This window comes from Parasteatoda tepidariorum, chromosome 8, assembly GCF_982258835.1.
Source record: "Parasteatoda tepidariorum strain Cologne lab strain chromosome 8, Ptep-v5.0, whole genome shotgun sequence".
Classification (NCBI taxonomy): Eukaryota; Metazoa; Arthropoda; class Arachnida; order Araneae; family Theridiidae; genus Parasteatoda; species Parasteatoda tepidariorum.
Window position 1 is genome coordinate 26,312,525 of NC_141762.1, and position 15,656 is coordinate 26,328,180.

Below are 15,656 nucleotides of genomic sequence, written 5' to 3' on the forward strand. Positions count from 1 at the left end.
TATTTTAAACTTTAAATTTATTTTTTTTCCTTATAATTTCTTAATGAATGACTTAATAAAATCTGATAGAAAATAGAAAACAGATTGAATCAGATAGATAGATGTGACTTTTCCAATGGCTTAAGAATTGTTACTTTCTTTGGTACTTTTATTTGTATATTTTACTTTTACTCGTTACTTTTGCTTGAAGTACTTGTAGTTTCAGGCGTTACTTTTTTAAAAGTAACGTTCCCAAGTATAGTCCTACTGAGTAAAAATCCGATTATAAGATTAAAAATTGTTTAAAATGGCTTTTATTTTTGCTCAATGCACACAAGCGATTCAAAGCGTAAAATTCTAAGGCACAATATTTTTAATAAAATAGTATGCAAATAGTGATCTATCTAGATTAATTTAATTTTATCCAGATAAAATAATCAAATTTATTTAATTTAATCACTCTTAAAAGAATTTTTAAAACTGCAGGAACCTGATTAAACCTACTACCTTATTGACTATTATTGACTTGTACCTTATTTCTTGGCATTGAGAATAAAACCGTCTACGAGTTTATACATTATTCTTTTAATTTAATAAATATAATTCAATAATTTCGATTTATACGTTATTTTTTTAAAAAACGTATAAATAAAAATAAAAAACTACATTACCAACTGGGCACTCAGCATTCGGAACCGTTTCGATATTTTGAAAGAGTTCAGTATTTAAAATGATTTAAGCAAATTACATTTTAAAAAAAATACCTGCGAGCTTATCATTCATTTATAGAACCACTCATGAAATAAATGATATGCATTAATGATATGCATTAAAACAATGATGTGCCCTTCTCTACATTATGTTGTGTAATCGGTGTCAGGAATAAATTATATTACATTGCGCAATTTCGTTCTCGTACTTAAATCAGTTCTAATCTAACTTGATTTTCAGTTATCAGTAATCACTTAAGTTACAAAGCTTTCATCTTCATTTTTTTCTATCAGTATGCGATTACATTTAAGAGTGAAGCAAGCATGGAACTATCGTCAGCTCTTCTGTTTACTTTTGTTATAGGGTTATTTATAGCAAGAATTTCTGGTAAGAGACTTTAACTTTTGGGATATCAGTGTCATGAAATAAATTTAATTGTTTTAATTAAGACGAATGTTTCATGAATATGTATAGAAAGAATGCTTATTATGTCAAAAAAAAGTTTCAGTGTCATCTGCCAGGCAAGTGAATTTTCGAAAACAGTCACAAAAATGCATTTCTTGTTAGTAAATATCTCCTGGAAAATTCGAGTTTTTCAAGATTCAAAAAATGAGAGCAACTACAACATAAGAAACATAGTTGTAATATTTTATTCAGTAGCGTAGGTAAAATTTTGGATCCTTTTTTCCAGTATGGTTCATTCAAAACAAATAACTGTCAGGCAGGTAATTTTTCAATAACAGTCACAAGAATGCATTTCTTGTTGGTAAATATATTTTCTCCTGGAAAATTCGAGTTTTCCAAGTAACTGTTAGCAATCACTGTTAGCAAGTTTAGAACTGAATATTATCACGTAAATTGTTAAAATGCTTTAATAGTAAAACTATCTCCTTACATTAATAATTTTAAAAAAATTCCTATTACTTTCTTAATTTTAATAGTGCACTGAAACCATTGCATCAAAAGTAATTTAGAACGGATAATTTAGTAGTGAAAAGGTACTTTAATGAAAAAGTTTTATGCTAAATCTAATTTATTTTCAAACATAGGCTGCTATTGTGAATATAAAACATCGCTTTATTATTTATGATAGCATACTTGCCAACTCTTCCGGTTTCGCCAGCAGATGTTTTATATTTGTATTTAAGATGGTGGCAAAATTTATAGAATAACTTTCTATTCTTCATTAGATAAATACAGTTTAAAATGATTTTGATAGCCATTGCATTTGAATAATATAAACATACATATGATAGGCTTGCAAGCTTTCTGATAGTTTTAAAGGGCTGTAAGGCCTCAGACGCCCACTTCCACAACAAAGAACGAACGAATTCTGATAGTTTTATTTCGTAACTTAGTTTACGTAAATAATACCACTCCCTTCTTCCATCTTTGTCCCAATTTAAATTTAAGAGCAGATTTAAGTAATATATACGATCTAGGTACTGCTAGATACTGTTTAAATCGGTAGTTCTGATATAGGGTTCTCGCGGGCCTTGAAACTTTTAAAAAGTTGTAACGAAAATAAGACAAATTTTGATATTTTAATTCTTGTGTAGCCGCTACTATAAATTGTTTTTCATAGAAAGTATATATACATGAAAATTCCAGCACTTAACGATAAAATGGTATATTAAAATAAAAAATATATTCTAGCATTACCCTACATTTTCTACCACTTTTAAAATTTTTTCGGGACCGCAGGAACCTTGAAGATAATGTTTAACGTATTTGAGAGCGATAGTTCAAATCTAGCAGACTCCTTGTCTAATAAATGGTGACTGATATACATTGAATTTGTCGGAGTCACAAAGTCCTCTATATGGCCGTAACAAATTATATCTCTGGGGATATTGCAGATTAATCGTTCTCGTGATCGTAAATTATACATCTGAGGGTACTTTAGGTAATTGGAGATTGATCGTTCTCTGGTTGAGGTCAAAATAACGATTTGTGGATGAATGAAAGGATGCATGAATGGATTCGTCCCATAAACGGGTGTGACGCGTGGATGTGGCAGAAGTCGAATTCTTGGTCATATATGCCGCCACTGGAAAACAAGAACAATCTTACTCCTTGCCTTAATGGTCTACGACAACAACAACAACAACTTCAACAATCCTTAATTTTATTTCAATTAATTTAAGTTGAAATATTTTTGAGTTCCACAATATTTATGCAAGTTTAAGAAATAATTCATAATAGTTGTCTCGAGTATGTTTATATAAGGCCTCAGACGTCCAGCTCAACTACAACGAACGAAAGAAGCGTGTTAATATTATAAATGTTTATCAGATTTTCTTAACACTATATAAAATTGTTAAGGCTTTTGGGAATCTTATACATAAGCTTGAATTATTGTCTGTAAAATAAATATTTTTGAAGCTTTATAAATAGGGGTTTATGTAATAACACATTGCTGACAGAAGACGAATCAACTTGTCTTCTCATGCCCAAAAGTTGTAGACCGATGACGAGTTAACTCGTCATTACACTTGCAATGTCGAGCTAACTCGTCATTGGTCAACAACGTTTGGTTACGGGAAATACTTTTGATTCAGATGTCCTCGTTCATGTACAAATATAAACCAACGAGTTATTCATTTTTTTAAAAAAATTGCCAGAGAACTATAATTTTCAAGGTTGAAAGATACGAAGATATATCGAGAATACACGGATAGTGTGAAAAAAGTAGCAGACACGTTGCCAGAGATGCCCGTTCATTGGAAGGGCAACATTCATATTGCACGCGATAGGGGACGAACAGAGAGAGACATCCATGCCCAAAGCGGGATTCGATTCCGTGACCTTTGGCTTTTCAGTTAGCAACCTGACCTCTCAGCTATCTGGCCGGCATAATGAATGTAGTAATATACAGTTGTAGCTATATCGTTTTACTTCCCTTCACTTTCACTTATCTATGTTTTCATGTTACTGCATATGTCTGTAACCAAATACTTTAACAGTGCACCTACTCAAGTACTTAAGAACATATATACGAAAACATGGGGAAATACTAAAAAAAAAAGAAAAAAAAAGAAAAAAAAGCTAAATCTTAAATAAATACAAAAATTTCCAAACTAATCAAAAGTACGAAATTTTTATTAAACCAATAGAGGATATAAATAAATACCTTCATACAAATAATTTTTAAATATTTTGTTGCAGATTGTACAAGGTGGTGTAAATGGCTTATACTTTATATGTATGTTAGAATTTACAAACGTAACGCCAAGAAAAGAATAGATTTGTATGATTATACAGTCAAAAATGATCCAGTTAAAGTAAACTTCACGATTCCAGAAGAGGAGCATGAACTAGAATCTCCCCAAAAAGAATCTCATCTACGAAATGTAAGTAAAATATAATAATTGCTGTCGATACTATTTTAACTAATGTAGAAATTTAGAAATTATATCTAATCTAGAAATTAAATATTACTAACGAAATATTATTGTGTGTTTATGAAATAAAAATTACAAAGATTATTCGTAAGGAATTTTTTTAGAAAATTTAAGAGTTATGTTAATGTTTTGTGCTTCCTTTAAAAATTCTCTTTATATTAAAAAATTTCTGTATTTTTGTATGAATAAATAACTAGGCAACGATGTGAATTTTTTATATAAATTTTCTTAACAAAAATGGAAATAGATCGTTGTGGGAAGTACTTATTTTTTGTAGTAAATTTTCATAGAAGTAATACAGTTTTTGTTTGATTTCTTCATCATAGGTGTGATATAAATGAAGAACTTCTCTGTTTTATATGTATCTTTACTAAGCACAAAATGTTTAAAATCCTTAATAAATAAAACATTTTTCAAATAGTGAATAAATAAAACATTTTTCAAACAGTGAATAAATGAAACATTTTTTGACACCCTTAATAAATAAAATATTTTTTTACAACCTTAATAATAGAAATAACATTTATTCGTTTAACTCTGTTCTTAGGTGCAGTATAGATACAAAAAAGTTTAGTGATTACTTTAAATAAGTTTTTAGAAAAATTATAAATTATTCCTAAAGTTCATCACTAATAAATTTATTTAATTGAAGTGTTAGTAGAATAAAAAAATTTCATTGTTCTTAATTATTAAATTTATAAACTTTTTTTTCACTTCTTTTTTTTTCTTTCTTTCATCAGGGCTGTTGCGTATACGTAAAAAATAAATTACTGATAATAATGGGCCGGAATAGTCCGGTTGGTAGGGTGTTAGACCCATGTCGATGAGGCCGTCAGTTCGATCCTCACCGGCCGAAGACATGGTAACATGTGCATGCTGAAATGGTAACATGTGCATGCTAAATCTGTCGGGAAACTAAGATCGGATAACAAATCAATATCTCTGGGGTTACTAGATCGGAGATTGATCGTGCTCTGGTTCAGGTCAAAATTGCGATCTGTGGATGGATGGAGGGGGAATGCGTCCTCCCTGTGAAACTGGCTGTGACGTATGTGTGTGGCAGAAGTCGAATTCTTGGACATAGATGGCGCCACTTAAATAGAAGAAGAAGTGCACCCCTCTGCTCTAAAATTGACCTGCCAGCATTGTCAAAATGTCATACGATGACAACAACAACTCGTAGTAATATCAATTCATTTCGGGATGGGACTTTTTATGGGGGGATTGAATTGCCTGTGACTACCACTATACATTAAAAAGTAATAATACGAATTTCAGTTTTTGTGTAAATATGCTAGTTTTAAGTATTAATATGTTCTGGTAGTTATGAATGTTCTGTTGTCTAGAAAAAAAAGTAGGTCTCAAATATTATTATTCTCTTCTTTTTATTTTCCCACATAAGCTTGACTGCAGTTACATTAACATAGTTTTATCATCATCATAATTATCAAAATTTATCTGGGCGCCTGAGACCGTTAGTGGCTGAACATAGTTTTCTCTTTATTTAACTAAGACTGGGTGCCTGGGCCGCGCAGCGGCCCCTAACCCATTCAGCATGAAGTATTTACAAGTTGAATTAAAAAACATTTTGAATTATGCAGCATTTAGGTAGCATTACAGAAGATCAAGCATATTTGCTTGATAAATTAAACATGATTTGATATTTAATATAAGTCATGATTTATGCAATAATCAGAAATTTTCGTGAATATAAAAAGCACAATTGATATTTAAGCATTAATTGGTATTAAATTTGATGCAATCATAGGTTGTGATTAAAATATGAATTAAATTAATATATAAACAATTACAATTGATATTTTAGCATTGAATGGAATTTAAATTTGATGCATTCATAAGTTGTGATAAATTATGAGTAAAATTAGAATATATGCAAATGCGATTGACAATTTAGCATTGAATAAAGTTAGAATTGTGTAATTTTAAGTTGTAAAACAAATATAACATGATATATGATAAATTTACAGAAGTTTTGTTTAATATTGGTGTCGTCATCTATCGGATACAGTTTGCAATTTAATTGAGCTGTTTTACTTTTTTCATTGAAGAAGAGTTTGATAATCTACATATTACTTTAATGCAAGAGTTCAGAATGAATAGTCCGGAATTGGGCATGACTATGACATTATGGAGCATTATCTCTAATGATTCTTTGCAGTAATTGGAGTACCTCTTCATTCTTTATGAGTTCTTGCAGTTCTTTTATTATTATGACAAGTCTGCGAGCCATACCGGCTGTTGTTGTGGAAATCGGGCGAGAGCCCTTCCTAGTGGGACGGGCTATGCACCCAGTGTAGTTTGCGGTGTGGGATTCACTACAATTGCAACATTTTGGTGGAGTGTGTCTGTCCTTTCTGCATTCATGGGAGCGATGATTGCCAGCGCATTTCACACATCTTGAGGCAGCGTTGCATGATCTTTGAGTGTGGTGGAATGCTTGACAATTAAAACATTGAATTGGTCCACGACCCCCCCCCCCCCTAAATCTCTCTATTCTGACTGGAATACTTTGAATAGTGGTGATGGAGTTAATTTGATGATTTTGCACTGTATTTTTAAGAATTATGAGAAAAAGTGGGAGAAGCCTATAGGCCTCGCCCACTTTTCTCTTAAACTGTATGAGTTTATGAGTTGTAATGCCTGTTTTTGCCAGTTGATGGGAGATCTCATCTGTTTTGTATTCTGTTGATAGTCCACGGAGTAATACTTTAATATGTATAGTTGGATGTGCTTGTGCAGAGGTTATGGGTGCGTCTGTTTCTTCATTGGGAACTTCCATGGGTGGAGCTATGTCGGAGTTGACTATTGTTTCAGATAGTAGCAAGGAGGTGGCGGCATCTATTGGTGAAGAAGAGGTGCTTTCTGTAATCATGATTTGTGTATCCTCAATATTTTTGGCTTTGTTTTGCTTTTTCTTCTTCCTTTTTCGCTTTTTTGTAGGAGGCTCTGCATTATTTTTAGCTGTATCTTCTGTATCGGTTGTCATTTCGCTTTTCTGTTCTAAATTTTGGCCTGCATCTTGAGTTTCCATAAGTTGAGTTTTGAGTTGCGAGCAATCCTGGAGCTCTTTCGCTGTTGTTTCAATTTCTTCGTTGGTCATCCTTATCATTTCCATCCATTCTTCATATAACTTTCGTTCACCTGGACTCATGCTTTCCACATTTACCGTTGGTTCTCGTGAAGTCTTTTCGGTTTGGCATTTTCCGCCACGTGGATGATTTTGATATGTAGCCATATTGCGTGATTTGAATTCTGTGGATTCCTCATCCGTTGTAGAGTCACTGAGGTTTTGACGCCCGGTAGGCGTGCTTGTCTTTCCACCACGTCCGCAACGTCGAAGACTCATTTTGCAGTACTTTAAAAATTGAATTGAATAAACTTAAACTTAATATTTGTACTTTACTTTAAACTACGAGCTTCAAACTTTGCCACGTCCAGACATAATTTCGAGAGAATTATTAAGAACTACTCACCAAAAGGATTAAACATCAATAACTCAAAACATCAAAATTTTTTCCTCGTCAGGAACATCAAATGGGCTGACCGGAATCGTCAAGGATCTGAATCCAAGCTGTCCGAACATAGTTTTACGAAAGTCTTAAAAGAAAAACATGACCTGGAAACTGTTTTTAAAGTGGTAGAGAAATTCTGAAAAATTATACATACTTCGAAGTTTTTAGATTGACAACTGAACTTTTACGACACGTCAAACGACAAACATTGTAAATTATTCATAATAAAAGCGAAATATTTTTAAAAATTTTTTTCAGTAGAAAAGTGAAAAAAAATGTGCTAGAAAAATTTAAAATTTTTAATCTCTCTTAATATATTTTTGCTTTTTATAAATCACCACTTCTTAGATTTTTATTCGCCCGAGGTATTCCTGTCAAAGTTAGCAGCAAGCGACGTGCATTTATCTAATTAAATCGCAAAGTTGAACCTGGACAACATTATTTATAATGAAGTAATTATGGAAACTAGACGCCCTGCCCAACACTTAATAATAATTCTTAAATTTGAAATCCATTTCTGCATTATGTTGCAATAAAATATTTAATATTAAAACTGACCAAATGTTTTCTGTTGCATCTTATAAATGCGTATTTCTTTTTATTTTTTGTGCTATTTTAATTCTTTTCAACATATTATTATAATTAATATTTTAATTCATATAATTTTTTTTTAAATTTAGAGAGATGATGAAATTTTATTCTACGGTGGTAATTCAAAGTCAGAGATTCTAGTCGCAAAAATAAATAGAAAATGCAACAATAAAGCTGAAGCCTTCATTTTTCTGAAATTGGAAACTGGTAAAATCTATAAATTGGAGAAAACATTCGATTTTCAGCAAGCTTGTGTCGATGAAGTGACATTTTCTTGTGGAGGACTTCAGCTACAGTGCCAATCACCGATGAGGAGATGGCGATTGTTTTTTGCGGGCTACTTAAGGTAATGTTTGATCTGATTATTTTTGTTCTCAAAATACAGCAAGAAAAATTGATACATGTTTTTCGCTTAAATAGTGGGCAACTTGTAATCTCATTGAGAAACATTTTACTGAAAAATGCTTAAATGTATCTTTCATTTGTAAATTACGAAATTGTATCCGAGTTATTCCTTCCACCCATATATATTTCCTTTAAATTAAATATTTAATATGAGAGCTTAAAGTATCTAGATACATCTCACTTTTGCTACCACTTTAAAAAAATTTCCAGACCATATAAACCCTGTTTGAAATGTTTAAATTGATATAGGCATAAAGTCATTAAAAAAACATTAATACGGTATTTTTAAGAATCCTAAAATAGTGTGGTTGCTAATTATCATGGTATAAAAGTTTTAAACTTTACAGTGGTGACCCTTGATGGCGCATTAGAGGCGACATCAGAGTGCAAAGGATTGATACATTTTTCTAAAAAACAATTTAAGCAGTGGACGAAATTCTTTTGATTCTATCTTATCCCGAACTTTTTATTACTGTATATATAGGGTACTATCAATGACAATAGACTGTTAAGTTCAACGTATTTAATTGCAGTATTGTTTTTACGTTAAATTTAAAATGACATTGGACTTAACGGGAAAGAATCAACCAGTCAGGTGCCTGCGTTTATTGAGGGAAAGCTTTTTCCCCCCTTTCGTTTTAACGATCTTTAACAGTTTGAAAATTTTTGAAAGTTTCAATTTTGAACAGAAGCATACTTAATAATTGCACATTTTCCATAATTATTATAACATTTCATTTCAATTTATATGCTCCAATAATCCTGTTTTTTTGTGTGTGTGTTTCTTATACGTTTTTATTAACCTAATAATTACTATTTTTATGATTTTTTTTTCTTATTACAGAGAAACCTCCGACGAGAATATCTCAGATAAAAGAATGATTTATGTGAAATTCGCTCTTCTGTAAGTAGAACATTCTTTTTATTTAAAAAATATTATAAATCAAATAAAAAAATATTTTTGACATGGTAATTTATTTGAAAACTTTTTCCTTAAACTTATACACCTATAAAGTGTCCATAAAGTATGCGGAGAGTTAAATATCTCAGGAAATTCGTATGATGTAGAGCAGTGGTTCCCAAATGGTGAGTCTGGGTTTCCCTGAAAAGGTCAGAAGGGTTTCGAAAGTTTGAATTTTTTAAACCAGTACTAATTTTTGAAACTTGTAATAATATTTATATCAAAACAATAAACCATAATTTCTTTGATAATTTCGTTATTTTGATAAAATTATTTGAGGATAATGCCAGTAAAAAAAGAAGTGGCAAAATTTATAAAAAAAATTGCATCAGAATTTCTCGTCGAACTTTTAAATTCAAAATAAAATGATTAAATTCAAGAATAACAAATTATCTTTCTTTGTTAACTATTCCAAGAAGTATAATTATATCCCTTTCCAGGTTATATGTGTCTTAAAAAGAAATTTCTATATGGACTAGATATCATTTCAGGCCTGCGAATTCAACTGTTTGAAATAAAACCTCTTATTTTAAGAATTTTGATGATAAAACGATTATCGAAAAAAAATTCATTCTTTTCAATAAATAAAGTCGAAATAATTAGTTGTGTTTCTTTGGTTAATTTATTCACATCTTATAATAAATTTTATTTAGATGTTTAGGGTTCCATCAAAAGATGCTCGATCATTTAGGGTTCCGTTGCCGTAAAAAATTGTAAACCGCTGATATAGAAAACTAAAATTGCACAAATTAAATTTCCTTGTAGGTGGAAAGCAGCATCGGATGTCTATGATTTCAAATACGACATAAGTCTCCTAACATTTGTACGTGGCTTGACAGAAGTTCCCTTAAAAGCATTACATTCTCAATATAATGAGTAAGTTCATCAAGAAAATGTGATTCATAAATAAGCACATGCATATAATCGTTTCAAACGTTCAAGCAAGTATTTTTCTATTTTCTAGCCTTCAGGAAGCTCTAGATTTTTATGGGCAAGCTGGTACAATACACGGGGAAGTGACAGTAGAAAATGAATTTGAAAACAGAGAAATTTATTTGTTTGGTCAACGAATTAGGTATCTAGGTAAATATAAAGTACGGAACATCTCCAATGAAAACGAAAAATAAAATAATGCCTTTTTTTATTAACATTGAACTTTTTTATTAAATCTTGAAGTATTCTTGTTATAGGAAGAAAGCAACGCATCTAGTGAATGTATCAGTTTTAGACGGTATCATTGTTTGGCATCACAGTCCATATGAGACGCATTTACTAGGTTTTGAAGTATCACTGATTCACGACACGGTCAATGTGATATACTTACTAGATTTTAATGTTTAATTGCTTCGTGACGCAATCTGTGTATAGCCGGATACATTTATTGGGACTTGATGTAATTGTGTCCCTGCTTCTAATGTAACTTGTCACTGAAACGAGGCATTCGTGACATAGTCTCGGAATGACAAATTTACTAGATTTTTGTGTAACTGGTGTCACTGCATCGTGAACGGTTTTCGTGATACATTTATTAGATTTTGATGTATTAGTGTCACTGCTTCGTGACGCAGTCTAGGGATACCATATTTACTAGATTTTAATGTAACTGTGTTATTGCGTAGTTCAAAATTAAGTATTTGGATACGTTGACGATATGGATTTTAGGAATAAAAATGAATGAAGAGCATTTTTCTGTTTCTGGAGTATTTCTCTGAAGTCAAATGTTTATGCCAAACGGTATGTAAATATTAAGTGCTCACAAACCACGAAAGATCAGATTGTATAACTGAGATCAAAACCAAGCCGTAAACATCAAAACCAAGAAGAAATAAGCCGTAGACGCATGGCATAATTCTAGATTTCGTTTTGATGTGGAATTCGAAATTACAACACATCCAATTTATTTTAAATTCAATTGTTATTACAATAAATAAATAAAAATATTTTTTTAAATTTTATGTTATGTTACACGTACTGAAACAAAACTGTCATTTTCTTTCATTTTAAGCAGGAAATTCCTCCCAAACACTTTAACTTTCTATCAAATTAGTTCCTCAAAATTTATACTTGTATTAATATATAAATTTGATTCAAAAATATATTGTGCAAAACGAAACATAGAAGATTTGCAGCTATTTACAGGGATGCCACAGGTGACTGAAAATGTAAAAAGTAGTAGAAACTCAATTCACTTTTATTTATTTATTATCTATATAATTACTTAATCACAACTACCACTTTAACTTAAAATTCAGATCATTTATATTTAAAGCAAAAATCACCCTACAGCTTATAATTACACAGTCAGAGCCTCAATGATCTACATGAATACTCTTTTACTTCATTTGAATTCCACAACCTCATCGAAGCTCCACAAAGATCAAGCTAAAGACGAATTTTAAAAAGGGCCGCAAGCGGCCTCAGATGCCCAGATGTTTGTAACAGTTTAAGTTCTTTGCATTTACTTAAAATATTACGCTGAAAAATATATGCAATAAAGGTCACTATATGAAAAAAAAAAAGTATTAATGTTTTAACATGCTTATTTTAATAAAGACACCTTCAATGGGGCGTGCTCTTTTCTGGGCAGAATTTTCCGGTGGACCTAATATTTACAGGGCGGCCAACAATCTACGCTTTGTAGGAAAATTTCTACTAGCTAAGTGTATGTTTTAAAGTATGATTCTCTGTTTTACAAATTTCATTTAAAGTTATTTTCCATACCACTTCATGCAAATGATACAAAACATCAATCACTTTTTTCTACTTCTTTCGTCATCATCATCAACTCAAAGGTGTTGGGTCCACAAAATTTTGTACATTGAGTTCTCAGAAAACTGCAAATTTCTCATCGAATTAGTTTAAAGTTTCTTCTCCATGATCATCTTGTATCCTCACTTCTTCATCATCTTCAGCTCAACTCTCTCACACAGCACAGAGGATAAAAGCAAATTGCACAGGCTCTTTTCATCAACCCCTACACAACTCAACTTCACCAACTTGTGGTGAGGCTTTTGAAATGTTGGCAAATTGCGAAACATTCTGAAAGTTTTAGTTTTTAATTGTCTCGCACTATATAAAATATTTCGCAAAAAGCGTATCCTTACAACAATTTAATTTGTTTTTGAGGTCTATTTGAGGTTGTTTTACGGTTGGTTTGAGGTTCATTTGAAGTTGACTTCAAAAACAATCTTACAAAATCAACCTCCCAAGGTGTATAATCAAGGTGTATGCAGTTATCGTATTCATATTTGGGGTAGTTTTGAGGTTGATGGAAATCTACTTTAGAGCAACCAACTCAGGAAGATTGTTTTTTAGGTGTACAGGTTATTTTTTCTATACTTCAAGCAAATAAGCATATTTGAGATGTGAATAACTTCACTCTCTCGCTACTAAAAGTATCACTGAGTTATATATGAGGATGATTTTGTAAGGTAGAAATGAAGTTAAAATTGAGGTTTATTAATGAGGTTATTTTTGGTGCAAAACATAACCTCACTTTCTACTTCAGGTGTGTTTTTAGCATCTGTCAACCTCAAAATAACTCCTTAGTTTTGGATGTAATTTTGCGCTGAAGAAATTAAGAAGCATTACACACTTTAAGTACCACTAAACTTATTGAAAGATTCGTCAACGCTTTTAATTGTGGGATTTTAAATTCTTACAACTTAATATTTTTTTTCTTCTACTATTCTTATTTGTCTACTTTCTATTTTACAGGCAACCCAGCTCAACTAAAACCAAACGAATTTCATCACATTCTAGGATACACTAAAAAAGTAATGTATTCACAGCAGATTCATGATTTTATTTAAAGCTGCTATTATTTAAGTTTCATAAATTTTGACAGATACTTTTATAGATAAAACTACTATTTTTCATGTTGTTCTAACCCATTTAATTCCAAATCTCTATTTTTCGGTAACATGACCACGCACGCCAATTTATTATTTAGTTTTATAAGGGAAGAGGATTTTCTACTGTGGTAGTAAAATAAATATTGTATTCAAGTCACAGATTCCAGTCATATGCGTTATATTTTGTGAGAGCTAAAAACATATCATCAATATATTACCCTACATTCAAAAATATGTTCAATTTATTTAAGTCGTAGTGGGGAAAATCATTTTGATTGTAATTTATAAATCAAAATATAAATAGAAACCATGAAGTTTACTATCATTTTAAGTGTAAAAATAGAAGTTTACGCAAAATGCTTAAAAATTTGCAGCTAAGCATGATCGTTCTACTTTGATAATTTTGATCGCTTTTGCGTCGAAGACAAAGACAGTAAACTAAATTATTTTATTTTTAGAATACATTTTGAAGAGAGAAGAATACCATAACGTATAAAAAAATTTAAAATAATTTTTTTAGTCTAAAATTGAATCGATTTCTTTTTCAAACTTAAATTGATTCGATTGTTCGATTTCTATTTTTTTTAAAAATAAAAACACTTTTCACATCAATACAAAAATTTGTGTCATCGTGGCATGCAATTACAGACCACTTATCACTTTAGCATAACTGCAAATTTTCATGGAGGATTTTACTTTTATATATAAAATAGTAGCGAAACTCTAACTTTTGCAATTACTTTAAGGTTTTAGAAATTTAATTAACGCTTCATTTCAACGTTGGAGACATTTTTAAAAACACTCCAAGCGTGTAACGCATACTAATATTTTACCAAAATTATTTTATGGGTAACTTTCTTCTCATTTCGCTACCGCTTACCGATAATGTTAAGTAGTATTGATAGAAGCAAAAGTCGGCTGTTATGCTTATCTTGTACTTAGTTACAAATACTTTTCGACGATATGGTTACCAAAGTATTAAAAAAATTGCCTTATAAAAGTGCGATTGTGTTGTAAAATTAACTTGACGACAAAAAATTTAATTTTTTACTTGAAGAATACTATATATCAGTGCAATTTCAGCAGTTTTTATGAATATCAATTGTAGAGCTCTGTCATAAGTTTCTAAACCAAACAAGAATTCCTTTTTTTATAGCTGTTTTGAGTTGACGAGACAGTTTTCTGCTATAGTTTTAGTTATACTTTTGTAGTAGTTATTGTTTTTACTATAATATTATTGTTTGAGTTGACAGGGCAGTTTTCTTTTGCAATGTTTGGTTCAAAAATCTGATTAAAAAGTATTGCCCACATCCATAACCCATTTTCATTCAATTCCTTTTTAAAAAAAATGCCTCAGTAGAGATGTTGACTACATTAAACACACATTAAAGATTAAACTAATTAACCCAAGAAATTAAAGCTTTGATTAGATATTAATTGGTTTGAAAACTTCAACCGCTTCAAAAATATGCAAATTGGAAATAATGTTCGACATGTTTCAAGCGCTCAAAAGCAGGCACTTATTTTCTAGAATTGCCAGTAGTGAATGAGAAGAAACAAAATTGACTTGTAACATAAACATGAATTTGCTAAAACAAAAATGGAAACATAAAGGCGAGAAACAGAACTAGAACTTTTCCATTCCTCCAACTAGAACTTTTCTATTGCAACCTTTTGCTTATTTTTCAAATTACTTTCATTGATGTCTGGTGAGTCTTGAAAATGGGCGTCTGTTTTTGAGAACTTGAAACATGTTATTTCCAATTTATAAATTTTTGAAACGAATGAAGTTTTTTAATCAAATAATACTCATTATACTTTTAGAAAATTACAAAAAAAAAGTTTCTGATTATATTTGTTTCCCGTTTCAGTCTGGAAAATACCTTCATCTCAGCCAAATTAAAGCGTTATCGAATAGGTATGCTACTTATTTACATGAATTTCACGCCGTCTGATATAATTTTTGTAAATAATTTTAATTTCTCCTTTTCTTTTTCTATTTATACAGATTTTCGTTTGGATTTCTAGTGGAGTCAAACTGCGATTTACATGATGCTGATAACACATCCGTTTCGGTTTTTGAGTCGAAAGAAAGAGGAATTGGAAGTGCCAGTGCAAATTTTAATATAGGTATATTTTTCGATTATAATTATTTGCAATTGAAATACTGCAAATAAATTTTTCAATGCAAATTTTAAAGCAGGGATATTCTCCAATT

At 30.8% G+C, this 15,656-nt stretch overlaps 1 protein-coding gene across 2 annotated transcripts in view; it reads left to right on the forward strand.

Annotated features, from left to right (window-relative positions):
- The first annotated feature begins 947 nt into the window (after window positions 1–947).
- The window catches only part of LOC107451670 (uncharacterized), an 83,632-nt gene continuing 68,923 nt past the window's right edge, over window positions 948–15,656 (forward strand). Inside the window, exons 1-9 of one of the 2 annotated variants that reach the window (XM_087150041.1) lie at window positions 948–1,077; window positions 3,859–4,043; window positions 8,308–8,564; window positions 9,468–9,527; window positions 10,350–10,460; window positions 10,549–10,667; window positions 13,302–13,360; window positions 15,310–15,356; window positions 15,447–15,568. In XM_087150041.1, coding sequence (XP_087006167.1) covers window positions 1,014–1,077; window positions 3,859–4,043; window positions 8,308–8,564; window positions 9,468–9,527; window positions 10,350–10,460; window positions 10,549–10,667; window positions 13,302–13,360; window positions 15,310–15,356; window positions 15,447–15,568 — 1,024 coding nt within the window. In that variant the 5' untranslated portion in view covers window positions 948–1,013. Of the gene's footprint in view, window positions 1,078–3,858; window positions 4,044–8,307; window positions 8,565–9,467; window positions 9,528–10,349; window positions 10,461–10,548; window positions 10,679–13,301; window positions 13,361–15,309; window positions 15,357–15,446; window positions 15,569–15,656 lie in introns of both variants that reach the window. The other variant, XM_087150043.1, reaches the window with a different exon arrangement.